The sequence below is a fragment of the Ceratocystis lukuohia genome, assembly GCF_044167205.1.
Source record: "Ceratocystis lukuohia strain C4212 chromosome Unknown Supercontig3_pilon, whole genome shotgun sequence".
Lineage (NCBI taxonomy): Eukaryota > Fungi > Ascomycota > Sordariomycetes > Microascales > Ceratocystidaceae > Ceratocystis > Ceratocystis lukuohia.
Genome location: NW_027263522.1, coordinates 3,438,030 through 3,459,311, shown reverse-complemented (window position 1 = coordinate 3,459,311; position 21,282 = coordinate 3,438,030). Strand labels below are relative to the sequence as shown.

The 21,282-nt window shown below is 48.9% G+C and overlaps 3 protein-coding genes across 3 annotated transcripts; 2 read left to right on the top strand and 1 right to left on the bottom strand.

Moving 5' to 3' along the window:
* Positions 1-12,469: 12,469 nt before the first annotated feature.
* HOO65_030885 (PH domain-containing protein) lies at positions 12,470-15,824 on the top strand (the record flags this gene model as incomplete). Its single annotated transcript, XM_071001821.1, has 4 exons — positions 12,470-12,525; positions 12,579-12,711; positions 12,763-14,183; positions 14,234-15,824. The coding sequence occupies 4 exons, from the start codon at positions 12,470-12,472 to the stop codon at positions 15,822-15,824; spliced, it is 3,201 nt and encodes a 1,066-aa protein (XP_070860564.1).
* An 878-nt stretch (positions 15,825-16,702) lies between these two features.
* On the bottom strand, positions 16,703-17,705 carry HOO65_030884 (mitochondrial 37S ribosomal protein mS42; the record flags this gene model as incomplete). Its single annotated transcript, XM_071002306.1, has 3 exons — positions 16,703-16,864; positions 16,906-17,348; positions 17,441-17,705. 3 exons carry the CDS (start codon positions 17,703-17,705, stop codon positions 16,703-16,705), a joined length of 870 nt encoding a protein of 289 aa, XP_070860563.1.
* A 1,508-nt stretch (positions 17,706-19,213) lies between these two features.
* Positions 19,214-20,598, top strand: HOO65_030883 (Vacuolar membrane protein; the record flags this gene model as incomplete). The annotated part of the gene is made up of 2 exons (XM_071002202.1): positions 19,214-19,903; positions 19,984-20,598. 2 exons carry the CDS (start codon positions 19,214-19,216, stop codon positions 20,596-20,598), a joined length of 1,305 nt encoding a protein of 434 aa, XP_070860562.1.
* Positions 20,599-21,282: the final 684 nt, after the last annotated feature.

Here is a 21,282-nt window from a genome sequence, read left to right as displayed (position 1 = left end):
ATACATTGCTGCTACACCCACATGTTTTACTCGGATCAGGGTATTTACTCACGGGCTTCAAGTCGATGCGAGCCTGTAGGCGAGAAAAAGAAGCGAAGTGCGGGAGGCCAAGACGAAAAGAACGAGTACACTTTAGGCAAAGCGAGCTGCTGATTTGCCATGCTCATGTTGATCGATTATTATCCAGGGCTGGACCCGGGCTGGGATATAGTGATCCGGAAAGAAACAGAGAGGGGGGGGGGGGGGACTGGACAGTTAGTTGATTTGCTCCAATGTTGCCCTGAAACCTGGGCGTTAGCCTTATTCACTCTGACATGACTGCTTTTCTCATTAAATCAAAGCTGACCTAGACTCGACGAATGGGCGCGGACTGTGCAAGGGGCTGGAAGTGACAATGAACACATGGGGAGATCAATGATGCTGGAATAAGAACAGACACGAAAACAACCTCTAATTCGAGTTTTCACTAGGTCTGCGGCTACAAGTGATTGGCTGGGACCATTTCGTACGTATCATGATATAAAATTACTATGAGCTAAGCCATTAGCTAGGTAAATAGACAAAGGCAAGAACCTATAGGTCCTATGATGCAGTTGCCTTTCGTATTATTGTCAGAGGAATTTTAATTTTGTGTGCGTTTGTGTGTGTGTGTGTTTGCACGAGACGAAGCCCTATTAAGCACATCTAAATCCGGTTGTCAGCTATTATTTCCTTGGCGGTTGATTATCTATCAAGACAAACTTTCGGTGAAAGCTTTTCTTCGCCTAGAAGGCAAGCTGACAACCTGTTTTTTCCCTTTTCGCCCACAAACAAGACATGAGAGACGAGAAACAGCCATCGACACACAGACACACGCAGACAAATTATTTTCAGCATACGTCATATGAAAATCACTTTATAGGCGTTTCCCCCGTTGAGCTGTGCCCCGTTTCATCATTAAGTTCATCACAGCGCGATACTTATGCTCCTACAGCTCGGCAAAATTTCTAATCTCTTCTTCATCACCATTCCATCGGCCGGCCAGTGGGCCTTTTGTACTTCCTATTTTCCATTGTTGTCCTCAGTCTTTCATCCCATGTCAATTTCCGCTCCCTTGCCCTTATCATCTCTTCGCCATCGTCATGCTGCGCTCTGAAATCATAGCTTAACGCACCCTCGCTATCATAGGCGGATGGCTGGGGGGGGGGTTCTCCAAGAGCCCATGCTTGTCTTCACGTCCTGAAAAGACACCTAAGCAATTTATCTCGAGATCCATGCTTTCTCCTCCCTTGCTTCCCTTTTTCGTTTCTTGTTGAACTATGCCACCCATAGCCATGCTAATTTTTTTTCTGACTGTCTGACCTTTCTTTACCCTTGCAACAGGCCCAAAGCCGCTGTCTTCTTACCCCCACTCATGAACTCATCTCCCTGCGATCAAGTTGCAGGGAACTTAGCCCTCTTTAGCAGAGCCAAGTGTTTTTTTCTTTTCTGAAATGTCCTACGGAGACATGGAATCAGCGCCCCGACTTCCTGTATGACTTTTGTGCACAATCAAACCAAGACAAACCTGGCTATCGCCTTTTCCCTCTTAGTTTTTTTTTTCTGGCAGTCTAATTTTGGCATAGGGCTACTTTCTTGTCTTAAATACAGAAGAAACAGCAACACCATCCTTTCCTCTTGGTGAGTGGGTGACTTGCACAACCTTTGCCTAGCCTGGGCCCCACCTCTTCGATATTAATAATACCTTACTCAAGCCATGCCAACCCAAACTTGCAATTGGTTTGGCAGAGACAAAAAAATAATCATAGAAAAAGAAGGGGAAGAGGAAAAATACCTCTTTCTGACCTCACCCCCTTTCCTGGTAATTTGCCTGCTTACACCAGTGGTGCTGCTTACAGCTGCGAGGACGTCGAGGGCTTTTTACCTTTGTCCTTCTTGCTTAGCTTGATCAAAACAGAACAGAGAGGGCTAGTTTCGACACTTAACCGCTACAAGACAAGTGGCCCTGATGACGGCCCTTTTGCACTCTCTAATAGAGCCCGCAACTAAACCTAATGCACATGGAACTTATTCCGGAATAAACTAGGTCCTACTTATCTCTCTAGAAAACAAGCCGGTTAGTCGCTATGTTTTCATCTTTTGTTTTCCATCGCCTTGCATAGTCTAACCCCTCAGTGGAGCTCGCTTTGTGCCCCACAAAGCTTTCTGTCACTGACTCTTGTTATCTGGCTCATACCTAATACCATAAGAGAGCATGAAAAAACCGGCTTTTTGGTGGGTTGCACATAGACACAAAGAAGAAGTCCAAAGCGAAGTGGAGGGGGTGTGGAAACTCCACACCAATTTAGCGGGCGAAAATACGCTGTGCCTTTTGGGGCACGGTTTGGGCAGAAAATACCTGTGGCTTGCAACTGGTTTTCTGAGTACCTCCGCTGTAAAGTAAGCTGCAAAGGAAGTATTACTGCATAGATGCACCTTTATCTCGCCTCCATCTCGCTACAGGCTCTTCCTTTCGGCATTAGAATATTAATAGGCTCTACAGACGCTCTACAGGCGGGAACCAATTCATAGCCACCCTCTGGAATGTGCTATTAACAGGCAGTGCTTCCTCTGTACAGACATGCATGTACAGGTAGATTGTGCTATGCCTGGATACAGTTGTCAGGAATGTTATACACTACAACCTGTAGACAGTGCCACTATCGTTTCCGCTTCCTCTTCCTCCCACCATTTCAATCCCAAGATATATGTTGTGTAATAGAGTTAAGACACGCTTTTGGTTCTTTTGATTCGGCTCGGTTTCTTTCCTGGTAGAGCTGTTCTTGTCTTTCCCTCTAACAAGCCAGCTTTCGTGTCTTGAGAGCGAAATTCTTCTCTTGCGTTTGCCACGTTCCATCAACGGCCACTTATGGCTGCTCCATGGCCTGATGTTTTGGTGCCAGCCTCCACCCTTTAAAGTCTCGTATCGCCATGGCAAGGCGGATCAACATAACCTAACATCCAACCTAACCTCCACTCTCCCCTCTCTCTCCCCTATCATCCCCCATCCCCTCATACTACTCAACTGACCAAAAGGGAGGGGTAGGTTCCTATGAAAAGAAAGTTTCTGTCTTGGCATTGCGAAAGACAAGAAAAGGAAGTCGCTAGTAGCAGCATAGCTATGCTACTAGAAGAAAAAAAGGAAAATGAAAATGAGGTTAGCTCCTTCGAGTGAAGGAGAGCCTTAAGCCGGGGGAGGGGAGGGGAAAGGGGGCCGGGGCCCAGGTCTGTCTAAGACAAAAGAAAGAAAGTTGGGCCACTGTTTCTTGGTTTACTTGATAATCGATATAGACTAGGCTGTATTGATCAAAGGTACTGCTTTGTTACTTGGAAGTCCAGCATGATCAATCTCCTTCTGTCTATCTCTCTTGATTGCCCATTGGCAGCCCCTTCATCTTTCTCTTTATTTCACCACTATCGATATATATCCATACGTACTCATGAGGCCCCCGCCCCTTCGCCCCACTTTCAATTGCCCTCTACCTCCCTTCCGCCCTCCTGTCTGACCGAGGAGCGCTCAAGCCCGCTCGCCAGCCCCTCTATTCTGCTCCCGTCTCTTCCTTCGCCCTCCTTTCGATCCTCCCTTTACCCCCGCCTCATACCCCCACTCCCTTCCCTCCGACGGATACTCACATGTCCGGGCGAAATCCCGCTGCCCGCGAGAACGGCATGCCAAAAAGCCAAGTTAGCTCACCTGCCTCAACACCAAGAGAGGTCGGTATCACTTGTACCTTTCTCTCCAACCCCGTCTTCTCTCCTTCAGCTGCCACCCGTGTACTACATGCCTTCGTATTTTGTAGTCCCGTCTAGATGTTGCACCAGTTTGTCTCTTCCTCTTTCTTTTTTTTTTTTTTTCTTTGTGCTCTATATTTACACATGTGCACCGATAACTGCACATTGCCGTTTGTCATGATACAACATAGTTTACCCTCCCATCCACGTTTATGTGCATGCTCACGTCCCCCGCCATCTATCTGGGTGGCAGTCGTCTCATACAGATTATCAGCCAGGCTGGAAGACACTTTTTGGTATTCTTGCACACACAGTATATTGACAAAAGCAGCCTTTCTAAATCCTATCTTGTGTTCCCAGCTTGAAGTCCCATACGTGTTGCGTTGCTTCTATTTCGTTCGGGAACTCACAGTGATATATATAACCAACCACTCTACGAAAGAGTCATATTAAGCCATCTTGATTGAAAAAGAAAAAAGAGTGGCTGGACTTGGGTCTAGCTAGTAAAGAGGAAGAGAAAAGGATCTTGAGAACTGAGTGGTTGAGATTTTTAGCAGTGTCGCGAGTGAGTGTGGAATGCGCGCATTGAAACTCTGTCTATCTTGTAAGTGGTCTCAGCCATGTTACCCTAACCCTAATGGGGAGCATGATCAACATCAGGTCCTTTACAGCATGGAACTCGCTTGTCACGAAACAGCGAGTTATTGGAAATGGTCGCCTCGGCGGCCTGGGGTTTGCGCAATCTCGAGTTCTAGGGGGACCTTGTTCATAGTCAATACGTTTGATGAAGGGTAAAAAAGTAAGGCTTAAGTTGGGTGTTGGGCATTGAAATGGATACTGTGGTTTGCGACGATGCAAAGTCTATTCCATTCTTTTCTTTCAGCTGCAAAAAAAAAGCCACATACAAGATTGCTTCTTCCCGAGCCCTGTTTGGATTCTCGCATGTTCCCATACCCAGAAGGGAAGCACTTGCAGAGCCATGACTACAAAAAAGGACAGAAAAGCAGGGAAGAAGGGCTCGGACATGGTCTATGGGGAAGCAACCTTGGCATGTCACTGTAAGAGAGAAGTAAGGCATTGAGCTAGAGGAACGGGAGAGGAAAAGGAAAAGGGAAGGGAAAGAAGAACAAGGACGGGGGCCTATAGAGAGCGGATATGCTAGGCATTTGGAATCATTTTCTACCGGGTGCTCGAAGAGCAAGAAGTTGAAGAAAGTCCAGGCTTTGCAGAACTTAATGGACGCTATAACTAGGCAGAAGAAGCCGAGAACAGCAGAAGAAAAGCATGGGACAATGAATGGGAATATGAACGCAGGAACTTGGAGCAGCAGCAGCATAACGCATACAGGCGAAGATGAAGAAGAAGAGAGTGCTGAGATAGCAAGCTAAAAGGATTTGTGCATAGTTGTTTTTTTCTTTTTTCTTTTTTTTTTTTTTCTTTTTCTCAAAAATGAATAGCGGTGAGACTGGGTTGGAGGAATAAATTCCTTGTTCTTCTTCTGATTTACTTGCCATGGCCGACAAGCTTCTCTGCTCGAGTCGAAGAGAACGGGGGGTAGATTGTGCATTTTTGCTCGCTTGCTGTGAACAATGTGATGAGATGAACCTGCAGCAATGCAGCGCAGCCACAGCCTGGCCGAGGCGGCCTGAAAGAAGAGGAGGGAGGGGAGGAGAGAGAGAAATAAAACATGCGAGTTGAGGGAACAAGAAGAAGAAGACGATGACGACCAAGAAGAAGGCTGGGTGGAGGCGAGGCGTGGACGAGGATTTCATTCTATGTCTGCGACCATTTTTGGCGGCTATCACCAAGGCATCTCCAGACAGATGAGTCTCACCTAGCTTTCTTGAGTCTAGTGCTTTTTCTGGCCTGTGTCGTCTTGATGGCAAATGCGCTACGGGAAGGATGGGGGTTGAGCATAATCGTGAACAAGGTCCAGGCATCTTATTATCTACGCTCTTGGCTGGCAGGCGACAGAGACCTGGGTAGAGCCGGATTGGTGCACACTGGCACTAGAGATGTGACTTGCAGCTAGTTATTCTTTCTTTATGTTGTCTGCACGAAAGGCAATGCCACAAATTGTCATAGAAACAATGCAGCATTGCCATTCTTGAGTGTACGTAGCTGGTGTGGGAGTGGCCTTGATAGCAAGTAGCATGGGAATGAGCACATGATGAGCGGCCGATTTTTACCATCCATATTATAGGACGGCACGGAAACAAGCCAGAGCCAATAACAAAGAACATCAGGGCGAATGGGCTATTCTATGTTCCTTTATTTGCTCACGCTTAATCTCTCTGAATGACGCAAGTAAAGGCGGGCAGACTCGACATCCAATCATTGGCATTTTGGCCAGGTTATACGCACCAAAAGGTGGAGGATTAGGAGGCCAGAGAGGGCTGCAGGCGAAAAAAACGAAGACAAGAGTTCTGGAACTTGGGTAGCAAAAAGAGGGAAAAAGAAAAGGCGAGAAGACGGGAATAACTGGAGGGTTAACTGAGAAGAAAAGAGACGAGGTCTACCAGGGGTTATCCTAGTGACCAAGCCAGCTAGGGTTACCCATGGAGCTAGACATCTATAATGGTATCCACTTGGGTAGTGACGTACATAGGTTTTACAGGGGGCTTACTCTGCGTGTAAGTCAACGAGAAATAGATGTGAGGAAATGCTGTAAAACAGGGCAAGAAATATCTGAGGAACAAGACAGTAGGCCAGGTTGGTGAGAAGACACTGATTTTCCGGTTTTCTTCTCCTCCTCCTTCTGCCGGCACTCTGCTATTTTGTTGATTTTTTTGTCACTTTTCTTAAAAATATTCCTTTCTCTTTTGGACTGGTGCTTACTACACATATTGCTGCTATATTTGGCTATTGTGCCTGAAGGGCCTTGCATTCTTATCACCCATTCAAGTCGTCGTCATCTTCCTACCAGTCTTTGCATTGGTATTGGCCCGTTTATCTGCCTGTATAAGTAGAGGGGCAGAGCATTGATCCTAAATAGAGAGCAGGCTTCGCCAAAAATCTACCAACTGCCCAATGACACGCCGATATCAGCCTAGATCTGGCACGGCACGGGAATAAGATAGGGGCAGCAGTAATGATGGATGGCACTTCGCGGTGACATCTGGAAACTAGACAAGCCGTGGTTACTCACAAAAGAGAACATGATCACGAGATAGGATTGCCATGCAGAGACCTTTTTGGGAATAGAGCGAGTGAGCTATTGCCCGCCTCTTGCCATGACTTGTGACCAAGTGATTGATTGTGATTTGGCATCCATACGAGAATCTATAATACTTGAAACATGAGGCAGCGGCCTGACTGGCTTGCAAGAAACAAAAAGGTCGACGGAACGGAAAGGCGGGGTGGGAAAGGGAATGGGAAAGAGCCAACAGCAGCATACTATCCCGGTCGGCTACTAGCAGCATGGCTGAGGCACAGCGGGCTTTTCCTGGCGCTAGAGGTTCAAAAGGCCCCTCTAAAGAGCCCAGGCTGCGATACAGATGTTGGGTGCAGACGCAGGTATGGTCCGATAGATATGACAGTGTGGTGTTGTCAAACAGCCGGACATATCTTGTGTTCTTGTGGAAAGACTACCTACCGCTGGTGGAGGGGGTGGTCTTTTACCTATGTCATGGCATTTGTGGGACGGAGACGAGCAGTCTGGAAAACAGGGTGGCCGACGCCGGGTGTCTTTCTTCTGTGGGCGGATGTTTTCTAGGACGCTGCGAGGTTTCATTGGATCTGGTTGTACATGCCATGCTGATGGCGCTTCTTGAGATTGGCCCAACAATACAGCGCGCTACGGCAGAGTGTACGGCAGAATATTCACTACATTATGTACGCCGATGGGGTTTGGGATGCATACACAGCATAGGCATTTGGGCAAAAGGTGGCAGGGTGGAGAGTAGTCAGTGAGTTGCAAGGAGGCTGTACCCAGCCCAGCCTCAACCAGGTCTTTAGATGAGGAATTTGCTGCTGATACTGCTGCTACCACAGCAGATGTGTACCTACAGCCGCTGCAAGCGATCTGTATACCAGTACCAAGGCCAGAAAAGGGCACCTATGCATCTTGGTGGCTGGCTTGATATGTGGTAGACACAGCAAGCAGCAAGAATGTACACGTGTAAGTATGTATGTACGTACGTTTGTATGTAGGTGCACAGTGGCTTCATACAGGAACTCCAACAACACTGCTGCTGTGTACTGCTTGCATGTAGTCGTCGGGTGTCTCAGTAATGTCTTGGTCTTGGTCTTGGTCTTGGTTCATGATAATTTTGCCAGCGAGAAGATCGCCGTCTCCATGTCTTGATCTTCCTTTGTTTTCTCTGCAGCGCCCTCCTCTTTCTCTCGAGAGAGAGGCACCAAAACAAGATGAGGTCACTCAAGGTGATCAATAGTCAGACTTGCAGAGAGGAAAAAGAGAGGGGTAGAGCCTACATGGACGAGGACAAGGGTGCATGCGTGTGCATATGCCTGTGCTTGTGCTCGTTTAAACGTAGGTGTCCTCGTTCTTCTCATATGCTCGTTCATCTCACCTCACCGTCTTTTTGAGAGAAAAAAAAAAAAAAAAGATCAAGTGCGCTAGAAACTCCCCACTTGATGGCCATACAGATCTTCCTTCAAGTCTGAATATTGTCCAATGTCTAATAATAGAGCTACAGAGAGAGACAGCCAACAGCGTGCATATGTGTGTGTGTGTGTGTGTGTGTGCATGGAGATATGAGAGAAGAAGCGGCACGCGACTTCGAGGAGGAGGAGGAGGAGGAAGCGAGACCTTTTGACTTTTGGTTGGGGGAGGATTGCTGCAGCCAAGAACGTGAAAAGAAAGGCTGATTTCATAGATGGTGCTGTGTTATCTGACATAGGGTTGAAGAACATGGCTAGATAAAGTGCTGTACACTGGTCATTTTACATGATTATTGGGCCAATGGGCAGCCCCTAGGGTAAATGAGGCGATATAATGCTAACATGTGAATATGGAGCGCAGCCAGTCAGAGCCAACGGATGCTGAATTCCAGCCAGGCAAAGGAGCTGCAACAATATGGGCTGTATAGTTAAATAGTTAAATATGTATATGTCAGCTCACTTATAGCTATAATTATCTGTAAGGGTATGGCCTCGCCGGGCAACGTGGACTAGACTCCGGATGAGACACAGTGATGTGATGTGATGGTTAAGGGTGGGAAACAAGCGTACCCCTCTTTTGGATGTGACAGTCTTTGTGTTTGGCAAGAAATATAGAACCCTTTTTTGTTTGTTCTCATGTCAATGGAAATGACAAGTCAGCCCGGGCGACGCTTCCGTGAGCTATAGTGCAATGTGGTTAGGGTTAAGGGCCGAGGGCCATGTAAGTGACCTTCTCTTGCTGCTACTTTGACCCGTATACTTGTGCTCTCTTTACCCCCCCCTCCCCCATTATATTATTAGGTGATATTTTCTTCTCGCTTGGCTTTTTAGATTTCAATACCTGTGTAGAAGTAGAAATAAGAAAATTAATCTCGGCGCTTAGACTGCCATCTTGGTTGGTCAAACAAAGCCTGTCCTGTGATGTTCCTCCCATCTGCAGCCAATCATGTATCTGTATCGAGGACCACACACTTATATTGCAAGATTTATCTTGGCCCCCGTTTTACATCCCCTTCCCTGCTCTCCCATGCTCTTTCCGTCTTCCTGCTCGCGGGCTTTGGCAAGGGTACAAGGAACAATACATTTGCTTGACTTGCAAGAGCACAAGATGCACGCAAGTACGAGCTAGTCTCAACAAGACTGGATATAAGAGAGACAGGATCTGGAGGATAGGCTGGTGCTCTAATCTTAAGTCGTTTTCGTTTTTATTGCCTAGATAGGAAAAGAGGCAAAAAGAGAACAAACGAAGGAGGAGGTCTCTTTGGGGCCATACCCTCTCCATTGCCCAGCCACCTGGTTGATTTGACTTGGTGTTGTCCCTAGGCAGCTCTCATAAGAGATATGGTTTGCTGTGGTGGTCCCAAGGCATGAAGCAAAGCTTGTTCCAGATACCAATCTAGTGCGTGACATATGCGCTAGTCTATGGCCTACTTGTAGAGCCAGCCGGCCATAGAGTCTGAACGAAAGCCAGAGCCGGAGCCAGCCAACCTGTTTGCATATCTGGTCTGGTCTGACACATTCACATTGCATTGCAGGTGGTGAGAAAGAAGATTGAGACAAGGATGCAGAGAGGGCCAAGGAGCAGAGGGGGGGGAACAATGAGGGAAAAAAGGAGGGACAGCAGCTGAGTTGCCATATTGGATGCGAGACTTTCGTGTCTGCATCTGTATCTACGTCCAAATCGTGGAAGATAACATGTGTACAATTGCAAGTAAATCATCCTGATCTATGCACTATGCACACACACACACACACACACATACTAAATGCCGTTCTACTACGTCTGTGAAGCACGGCTATGCCATAAATGCACTACACACACGCAACGCTCTGCATAAAGGTGCAGACATGAGTGCGGAAAAACAAGAATAAAACAGGACAGACAGTCACTGCACAGCCTGCAGACGGAAAGCCAGATCCGCGCGTTGTCTTATTAAAACATTACTTATATTGCGATGGAGCAGGCGAGGGTGGGCTGGTAGGCCCTTGAGTGGTAGGATAGTCGGGGTTGTTTGCGGGTTTAGGACGATGAAGAGCCACAAGGAACCATCACGGTATGATTGGAAGCACCCACCCGGCGGCTGCAGTAGCAATGGATGTAGGGAAGAAACAGCAACAGCCGGGGTGAAGGGGGTGGAGAGGAGGCGAGGAGGGCAGAGCGGAGGATAGGAGGAACAGCGAGGCAACAGTGGGTTAGCTGTAGGCTATATTTGGATAGTAGCCGTGGGCCATCCGACCATTTACGCTCCATTTAACGATGTAGAGCAGCTGAGAAGGCTATGGCAGCATTGCGTGCTGCATCTGTTTGGCCGAGAGCGAGTTGTCTGCTGCCCGTTGTCTTCCTTCCTGTTTTTTTTTTCCCTAGCCTGTGCCGCTTTGCCTGTGCTTGAGTTGCCGTTGTCCTCTTAGGATTGCCATTTTGGTGTTTCTGCAGCTCGAAGATAGGCCGGAGATTGAGCACTTTTGCCTGTTTGTCCTGCCTCGATAATGGCCCTGCCGTCTACTCAGAGCAGCGAATGATGGCTATTGGCTGAAGGGCTGTAAGAGGGCAGGTAAGAAGATGAAGAGGGGGAGATGAGGGGACAGTGACGGGTAGACAAGGGCAGAAGTTGTTGTGCGTGATTAAGGCATAAGTTGAACAAGGAAGACGAGAGAGAGAGAAAGGCGAGGGGGGAGGGGGGAGGGGAGGGAAGGAGAAATTCCTCCCGGATGAGCCATGCGAGAGAGAGAGAGGGATGGCAAAGGCAGCAGAGAACGTTGTTGCCGAAGCTAGGAGGCTGGAGAGAATGGAGCGGATATTGCTCTATTCGCAATCTAAGCAAGCAGCGGATGCAAGAAGCGCGTGAGTTGAAACGAAACAAAGGCAGATATAGAGATAGAGATGCGGAGGCAAAGACAAGGACAGAGAGACAAAGACAGACAGAGTCAGAGACAAAGGCAGAGAACGAGTCCAGAGCGAACTAGGTAATTGCCCAAACTGCTTTGCTTCTGACCAGCCCAACATGGTAAGCGCCGCTGCATGAATTCCTTTTAGCCTTCTTTTTAATTCTTCCAAAAAATAATATTGGTTCTTTCCATTTTCAAAGATGCTCCCAATTTAATTTAATTTATATTATTTTATATAATTTTACACAATTTTACACAATTTTATATCATTTTTTCTACTTCTCGTCTCCCTAGACCCCTGTGCCTTTTCTCTTGCATCTCCATCGCATCTCTCTAAATAAGAGATAAAACAGCTCTCCAGAGCTGCTCTAGTTTGTACGTGTTTTATCTTCTGCAATATATCCCACTACGTATACGCATGTAAGTCTCATACGCCACTATCTCAATAACCACACCCTCTCTCTCTCTCTCTATCTCCTTGTCTCTCCCTCCGTGCCTCGTCCTCGTCCTCGTCTTCTTTCTTCCTCCAGCCTTGGTACCCATGCTTCTTTTTTCTTCTCCTTCTTAGCCGTGTATCACTTATACTCACTTCTACAGCCACTTCTATCCTCTCCTTCCCCTCCCTCTCTCAATACTTAATGTGCTTCATGTCCTCTCTACGCGCCCAAGTCCACAGACATCGGAGTTTATACCTCTTTTTTTCCTGTCTCTTTTTTATTAATCTCTATTTTATTTCCTTTTTTGTTTCTCGTTTCTCGTTTCTTGTGCTCATTAGTTAGGCCTTGCCTTCACTCCAACTTGCCGTGATCTCCCTCACTCCTGTTCGTCCTGTATTAACTGGACATCATCTAGACCCCTCAATCTAAGCTGGCCCCTTCTTTTCCTTGTTATACTCATCTCTCTGCTGCTGCTGCTGCTGCTGCTACTGCTGCTTCGTCTCTTCTGCAGAGGACTCCCGTCTCTACTTGTCTCAACATCTATATCACTAAGCGGTTCATCAAACACATCGTCTCTTCTCTTCCGCTCCAACGTCCTGGTCTTGTTTGTATCTTCTGTTACTATCATCAGTCTGCTTTGCCTCTTATGAGAACCAGTCTGCGCAAATGGTATATCCTCCCCCTTCTTCCCCTCCACATGGCTTTTACTTTACCATCATCGGCTTCTGACAATTCCATCTCTCTCGTTTGCTGTTTGTAGGACTTCCAGCACCATGGCTACCGTCATAGCCATTCCCCCTCTAGCTATGAAATGCTGGAGCGCACCGGAGTCAACAGACATGACCCGTACCTCTCTGTGAATAAAGACGCTTATGTCTCCAGGCGTCCCGAGTCTGTGGTCACCGAGTTCGTTGATGTCGACTGGATTGAGGACTACAATGACATGCCACTAGACCTGGACGACGAAGATGCTTCCAGCGAGTACGGGAACTCGGCTCGTAATAGCTTGGACTCGGTATGATGCTCTCCCCCCCAGCCCTGCTGCTCTCTCTCCTCTTCAGAATAGACACATGCTAATCTTGCCTTCTCTATATCCTTCTCCCTCCCATCACAGGGTAGCAAAAGCATGACTACCGTCTCATCCTATGATGAAGCTTCAACCCCTAGATCAAGTGCCAGCCATGAAACCTTTGCCGCTGTGCACAATGGCCACATGGCTGATACTGAGGTTGTCTCCTTCTATTCCCGCCCTAAAATCTCTATTTCCGCACCCAAGGCCCTTGAGGACTCCGCTGCCCACAGCCAGCCGGTAGAAGGCCCCCGAGGACCTCACTTGTTCCATCTGAACACTTCTTCCTTCCAAACAGAAGACTACGTCCTTTCCTTGTCTCCTCTAACTCCTTTAGCTGAGACCAGGCCAGCAACCACCGATAGCCTCGCCGAGGGGGGAAGAACGGCTTCCTGGCCAGATATTGAGTTCGAAAAGCCCCCTGTGAACACATTTGAAGAGCCAATTCACAGACAGCAGCCACGGATGCAACGACAGATCACTCGAGACTATTTTACCAATGCTGAGCTAGACCCGCTAAGACTGGCCCTCTGGAGCCCGGAAATGGTGGCCCAGTCCATGCTCAATGCTGGTGTCGAGATGAGTGTTGCCCACAAGTTCATTGAGCACGACATCGACGGTTCCATTATGGGCACGCTCAAGTTCCAGGACCTCAAGGAGCTGGGCATTCCGTCATTTGGCATGCGTACTGTGATATGGAACCAAATCAAGGTTTTGTGCTCGCTCAAGCCCACATCTCCTATTCCCTTGACGCCTATCGAGGCTCCTGTCACCGCCATTCCTCAGGGCGTTTTTGGGGGTCGCCGCCACCAGGCAGTAGCTGCCTCTCCTATCTCTGCCGCCTCTCCCACTCTCACAATGAAGCAGTCAGTGCCGTCACGCCGCCCATCGCGGAGACCTCGCACGGGCCGCAATGCTAAGCCAGGGGCAAACGATATCATTTCACCGTTGGACTCCGTTTCCATCGTTGGTATTGAACAAGTCATCCCTAAGCCGCACCGCTGTGAAAAGGGCGAAAAGTGCCGCAAGTTCCGCAGACAGAAGAACTTGATTGAGCAGTTCCGCCGAGAACATCCTGGGGCTATTGAGGTCGATAGCCAACATCTGCTCATCGCTGGCGACCCGGGAAACCCAAACACCGCGCCACGTCTTGACCTTTGCTCGCCCATCACCCCTACAGTTGCGTCCCCTACAGTTGACTTTGGCCCCTCCTCGGTCGACAAAGCGTCTTCAGTAGCTGCACGGCCTACTAGTGATACCGTTCCCTCTGTTGTTGCTTCGTCGGATGTGCTGGGCCCCGGCGCAACTCCCCTGACACAGCCATACCTCCAGGCTGATCTCCTTAACAATGTTAAAAAACGGGATCCCCAGGACAATGTGAAGCAGTTTTTAGACTTCCAGCGGGCCCAAACTCATGGGTCAAGCGAAGTTCCTCCTACCCCCCATTCGAGCTGTTCCCTATGCCAAGCCCCAAGCAGCCCCAGCCCAACCATCGCCTGCGCACCCTTCCTCGGCTTGCCATACCTGGAAAGTCTACTGCACTGCCAACTCAGCAGCATCAGCAGCATCAGCAGCAGCAGCCTCTGGGATACCAGCGACACACTAGCATCGGGAAGAGCGGCCTGTCTCAGGTGACCAATGTTGAGGACTCCCCAGCCAAGCAACAACAGGCATCTGCCAAGGACTCTTCGCAGCCCTCTACAGTTACCAATGCGGCGTTTGTGCCGTACAGCATGGAAAAGGCCTCTCCCCTAGCACAGGAGCTTGCTTCGCCGACCAGTGCTGTCGCGGATCCGTTCCGCTTTGGCACGCCATTTTCTGAGATGGATGTTCCCGTAACACACGTCTCCTCCGGCCCTGTGGCGCGTAGTGTCTCGCAGTCTGTGCCGCCTGAAATGAAGTTGAATCACAGCTATAGCCATGCTTTACCTGTGCGTTCGCAGTCCCGCGCCTCTCACCGCCGCCCTAGCTTTTCCATAATGCCTGCAGTTGACGAGGACCGGGAGATTCCTGCTTTCATGAAGTCGGGTCCCAAGGCTCCATTACCTGCTCGTGGCCCAATGGGTACTGCCACACCGCCGCCTTCGGGCGCTACCCTTAAGGCCCCACCGCGGTTCAACTACCCTTGGTCGCCTGTTGAGCGCAAGATTCCCTTTGAGACCGCCATCCCTCCTGTAGTAAAGTCTGCTACTGTTGCTACCGCTGTCGCTCCTTCTACTACTCCTGCTGCTGCTGTCACTTCTGATGCTACTACCGCTACTACCGGTGTCACAGCTCCTAAAGTGGATGCCAGTAGTTCCAGTGTTCACAGCGCAAGTTCTCATGAGTCCGTGGCCACTACCACAGCTTCTTCTCTCACTTCCGTTTCTTCCACTTCCTCATCATCCAGCTCTACCCCCGCTCCCCCTGCCGAGTCAAGCATCACCCACCAAGGGCCCATGAAGAAGCGCCGTACACACTTTCTCCGTTACGAGTGGCAGGACGGCTTCTTCACCCTCAAGGGCACGCGTTTGGCTATGCACAAGGATTCTGCCAACACACAGCGTACACTTGAGTATGTGGACATTGACGACTATGCAATCGCTTGCTCTTCGTTAGCCTCGCAGAGCAAGCTTGCCGCCAAGTTCAAAGTGGCCAGCATCCGCCGTGGCAGCAAGCCCAAAGACAACGTAGCCAACTTCAGTTTCCAGTTGGTGCCAGCCGAAAAGCAGTCGTCGGGGCATAGCAGCAACAACGGACTTGGCAATGCCACTATGTCGTCTGGTCCCTTCGGAGCCGCTTCAACCAGCCGCTTTAAGAAGCGCCTGAGCAATGGAATCTCCTTCTCTCCGGCGGCCCCTGCCACTCTGGCCAATGCCTCAGCTTCCACCCAAGCGACTGGCGCTGCCGCTCCAGAGCCTGCACCTGCTGGCGCAACAAACGGCACGGGCAAGACGCACCACTTCGCAGTTAAGAATAGAAATCAGCAGATTGGCTGGATGCGTGAGCTGATGTTGGCCAAGGCAATCAAGCAAAAAGGAGAAGGCTTTGAAGTGCGAGTGAACGGCAACGCCATCTAAGACTCCAAGACACTGTTCTCTTTTTTCCTCTTTCAATTCCCTGTTATTGCCTCTGCCTCTGTGGTGTATTGTGTGCGTCGGTCATGTGGTCGCATCTCCTTTCCTTTCACTTTGCTTCTTTTTTATCTTGCCTTTGCTCTCTTCACGGCCTTATCTTTTCTGTTCTAGTCTTTGAACTCACCGTCTTCATGATATCCTCGGCTTTTTTTTTTTTCTTTTCATTTGTCTCGCTTCTTTTGTTCTTTTCTTTCTCGGCTGTGGCCGATTTTCGTGTGTATGAAAAAACTTGTTTATTTTTTTTCTCTTTTTTTTTTTTTTTTTTTTTCTTTTTTCTTTTCTGGCCTTCCTGTTGATACAGCCTAGGGTCACCCCGTTACTTTACTATTCTTCTCTTTCACACTGGAAGCCCCTCTCTTTGCCGACAGACGATTAGTCTACCTACCAAGCAGGCAGGCCCCTCTGGTTATCAACATGTTGTTATAGAGCAGGTTACAGTTACACAAGAGCTCTTGTTCTTGCGTTTCACCTTCATGGTGTATCTCAATGTCTATCTTCGCCAAGTCGATGTAGTCGTTTTAGCATTTTCATGTACATATATAGCTATTCTTAATAGCACTTCATAAGCACACCTTCTTTATCGAAACCTAGCCCTTGACATCTCTATACCTATGTATCATGTGATATGCAGTCAGCTTGTACGTACATGTATGTAGTTTCCTCAACGCGGTCATCTATTGCTCGCCATTATATTGTACAGGAATGCCTTTTTTTGGCATCACACAAGGAACAGAAAAAAAAATACAAATAGCCCTATTGTAAGGCATCGGCTCCAACTCCTCCCGTTATCGCGCCCCCCTGATTACACAATGCTTCAAGCTTTACGCAGTGGCAGACTTGCGCAGCTTGTCAGGGTCTGTGGGCTCGCTGGCTACTCGGACAGTGCCGGCCAGGTGCTCAACCTTGGACCAGTTGATCTTGTGCCACCAGTTCATGCAGTACTGCTTCTTCCCCTCGATGCCGTAGTCCGTCAGCCAAACATGCTCCCAAGTGTTCAGACACAGCAGCGGAGTGACTGCGACACCGCCAGGAGGGACACTTGACTTGGCAGAGGGGCGCGGGTCTGCGTGCTCTCAATAAATGAAGAGGCGCTGTTGTTGGCGCCTAGAGTGTTCATGTCCATAGTCTGGGCACGCCAATGAGCAGTGGGGTATGGCGAGCCGGCAAGGTAAGTGTTCATGACGCGGTATTCGTTCATGGCGGTCTTGACTAGCCACACAAAGCCGGGGCCAAACATAGCCAGCGCCGTACCAATCATCTCGCGGCGCAGATTGTCGATTGTTCCAAAGGACATTTGCAAGTCTGTCTGGAGCTTAATAGGCATCTCGGCCGGGTTGTTGTCCAGCATCTGGAAGAAAATGTGGTTGTTGTGGGCGGCCGAAGCGTAGTTGAAGATGTGGGCGGTTTCGGGATCACGAGCAGTCATGGTGACAATGTTCTTGACCTCCTTGTCGGCGAATTCGGTATCTACAAAGGGATTTCGGGGTCATCAGTAAATGAGACAATCGGTTGCCACCGTACCTACAGGCCAAGGTGGCCTAGGAACTAGAATGACTTACCGTAGACAACATTAGACAGGTGCTCCAGGGTCATGCTCATGTAACGGGTCCAAGCGATGTCAAGAGCACCAGGGGATAGAAACTCTGAAATGCCGTTCTCAATGGCATAGTCCAACTTGGGCACTCTGTGCATGGCGGACACTTCAGAAGTGCTGTGCATAGCTCTCGCCCTAGTGGCGGCAATGAAGGCCGCAGGGCGAGCAGCGGCCAAGGGCCGAGGAAGCAGCGACACAGCGCCTGGTATTCTGAGCGATGAGCGGAACATTGCGAGGGAGCAAAGCGTAGCTGTGTGGCTGGACGAAAGGTTGAGGATCGGTGTGAGCGGCTGCGTGAGATGAGGAGGGGGGGTGGTTTGCTACAGGTACACAGCAGTCATAAATCAAGACAGAGTCAGTATATATCCGGCAATAATGAGCAACACAAGGAGATATACCAGCTAATTGGGGACAGGCGTAGTCAAGACCGCAAATGCTAGCGCGCTCTCGAAGGTGATGTCAACGTCTACCGCTCCGACTGCTATCGTGGAAAAAGCTTTCCGCTAGCCGCCGCCGTTGCTCCATTATCGACGTCTAGAGCCAACCATTTGGTGGGGCAACCAAAATTAAAGACCAAGTAGAAAAAATTAAAATAATACGTACATAAAAAAAAAAAGAATAAACTTGGGCTCTCGCTTAAACTACGCTTAAACAAGGGCCTTGATTTCGGAGAAGGAAAGGAGTAGAAATAGGCCCTTTTTTCAGGGGAGCTTTTAGTACATATAGATGGCATTTAAGCGGCAGAACAAAAAGGGGTAGCCCTGTGAAGGGTCTGTGGGGGGCTCGTAAAGAAACCCAAGTGTCAGAGCTTTTACTTTTGGGGGCGCAGCTTAATTACACAGCAAAGTATAGCAGCTATAGTACCGTATTGCTACATTTTGCACGCTGTATAGCATGCTACTATACGCTATAGAGAATGCAGTATGCTCCATTAGATTCGAAGCCTTCGTAAACGCCATTGTTTCAAACCGGGTTCGCCAGGTCTGGACTATCGCCAAGTCTATTCCTAGCGGGGGTCTATTTCTCTTTGCTTCCTCGCATTCCAAGGGCACAGCAATAAGGCATCCCTTTTTGCCGTGGTATTAATTTCTACGGGGTGTGGCGATCTTGAGTGTCTTCTTTTGTTTCTTGTCCTTTTTTTTTTTTTTCCCCTCCCCCTTTTCCCAGTGTTCTTTCATCGTCGTTGGTCTTCAAGGGCGCTTCAGAGTGTGCATTCTTTCGGCATTCATTCGATTTAAACGCAGCTGTGCTGTGTTGCTCATATTGTTTCTATTGCGGCCCCTGGCGTATCAAATCTCCCGCGCCCGCCTTGGACTCTTTTTGTTTTGCTGTCGAGCTCGTCAGTTAATTGCGGCTCATTCATGGTGGTGGCCGTCGTTCTCGCTTGCTCGTCTAGCCTTGCAGACGCTCATCTCACTCTTGCGATTGATTGACTTATTTGTTGATTGCCCAGTTTCTCCTTCAACTAAACTAGCCTCACCGCTCGTTCTCATTCATCCAGCAAATTTCGCACTTCTTGTTCTCTCTCCCTTCAGAAAGGCAAACAAAAAGATCTAACCTCACTTACTCAGGCTAAGCCTGAAAGCGGATGGGCCCAGGCTTCTTCATACAGTTGACAAAGCTAAAGTCGGCCTTGAATATATATACAAGAGAACCAGGCGCAGTATAAAATAATCACAGACGCACTAAGCAAATGCAGGAGCCTCCGTTTTTACTGCCGCTGGAGGAGGCGATTACTATGACCCTCGGTCTCTCTGATACTGCCTCTGGCACTGCCGCTGCGCCTTCTTCCTTTTCCTCCCCACTGTCTTCTTCTCTCTTAATCACCTCTTCCTCTGCTGTCGCCGCTGCAACGTCAGCGTCCCCGACTCCTCAAGACTTTTCTACAACAGCCTCGCCAGTTTTTTCTCTCAACACTACCACTACCACCACCACCACCACCATTAGCGCTGTCACGACTACTTCCACAACCGCCACTATGGGCCTAAGCATGTCCACCGCCTCCACGATAACTGCTGACATCAGCAGCACCACGACACCCACAGCCTCGTCTACAAACTCTGGCGGCGGCAGCAGTCTACTCATGCAAAAGCCCGGCGACTGCGAACTTCTAGGTTCGTTTGCGCTATTTGTGCAGCTGGCCCTCGGCGCTCTTGCTATGATGTCGCTGGTATGGAAGCGCTATCGTGAGCGGCCACAACGCCCCGTCAAAATTTGGTTCTTTGATGCCAGCAAACAGGTCTTCGGCTCTGTGTTGGTTCACTCAGCCAACGTGTTTATGGCCATGCTCACAAGCGGTCGATTCTCAGTCAAACTGCAACCGAGAACCATGTATCACATGCGTAGTATGCTTATGCGCCGTGACGACGACCCAGAGGCTTATCAGCCTAACCCGTGTTCGTGGTACTTGCTGAACCTCGCAGTAGATGTGAGTTTTTTTCTCCTTTCTTTTACCCCGTTAGACCTCCGCATTGACTAGTTCTAACCACTGTGTTTTTGGTACTACAGACAACCCTTGGAATCCCCATTCTCATTGCCCTGCTCCGTATCTACACCGGTATCGTTGCCAGAACGCCTCTTGGCAAGCCTCGCGAATCCATCCAATCTGGAAACTATGGCTCGCCGCCCAACGCCTGGTGGTGGTTCAAGCAGTCGATAATCTACTTCTGTGGGCTCTTTGGCATGAAGGTCGTTGTTCTCATCATCTTCGTGCTCTTCCCATGGATCGCCCACGTCGGCGACTGGGCCCTCAGCTGGACTGAGGGCAACGAAGAGTTGCAAATCATTTTTGTCATGATGCTCTTCCCGCTCATCATGAACGCCATGCAGTACTACATTATCGATTCCTTTATCAAGAAGCAGGATCCCAACCACCATGCCCATGACTCACTCGGCCGCCATTCACTTGTCCCCAACTCTGACGATGGTGATGATCGCCCCAGTGACGATCTATCGACCGAGAATGAAGAGGATGTTGCCGACCTTAACCTGTCCAAGTCCAGAACTGGCGCTAGCGGCGGTATCAAGACGGACAATGACGAATACGACCCAGCGAAAGACGGCGATACCTCAACCATATTTGGCAGCAGCTCGGACCACAGCCAGAATACATCACCGCTGTAGCATCTTTTTTTCCTCTATACTTGCGAGCCTGTCGTGTCTTGCCTCGCTCTATTATTTTTTTTTCTCTATCGGGGTGGCTTGTGTTCTCTTTCTTGTCTTTGTCTACTTCTCCTGGCTCTCTCTGTCTTTCTTTTATTTCCTGTTGCCTGGCGTTTTCGTGTATAGCTTATTGGGCCACATGTTTCACTACCTCATCGTTATCATTGTCGCTCGGTGTTTATGGCGTTTGGACTTTCTTCTTTTTTTGCCTTGCCGTTTTGCTTTCTATATCAAGCTTACCAAAGACCATTCATCCTGTTGTTTTGCTCGCCCTTTTTTAACCACTAAGCCAAGATTCCTCTCTGCAGCTCAGAAAATAATAAACATGATATTCACAATACATTACACAAATCCATACATCAAGCCTAAAACTTCGGAAAGCTACACTCAACTGGTGATAAGTCAAGCGCTATCTCCTAGATTCCAACGATCCTTGCCTTCCCGCCTCCCATTCCCAGCCCGCATTCATTAGTACTTGACTCCCATTTAACCCCTCGTGCTGCGCCCTGTTTCGGTGTCAAAAAAAAAAAACGAAAAGGAACAATAAAAGATAAAAAAGAAACAGCTACAAGCCTGTCCTTTGATTGTCCCTTTGGAGTGCATATTAATATGTGTGCACATCCTTCTTTTGAAACGTGCCCTGCA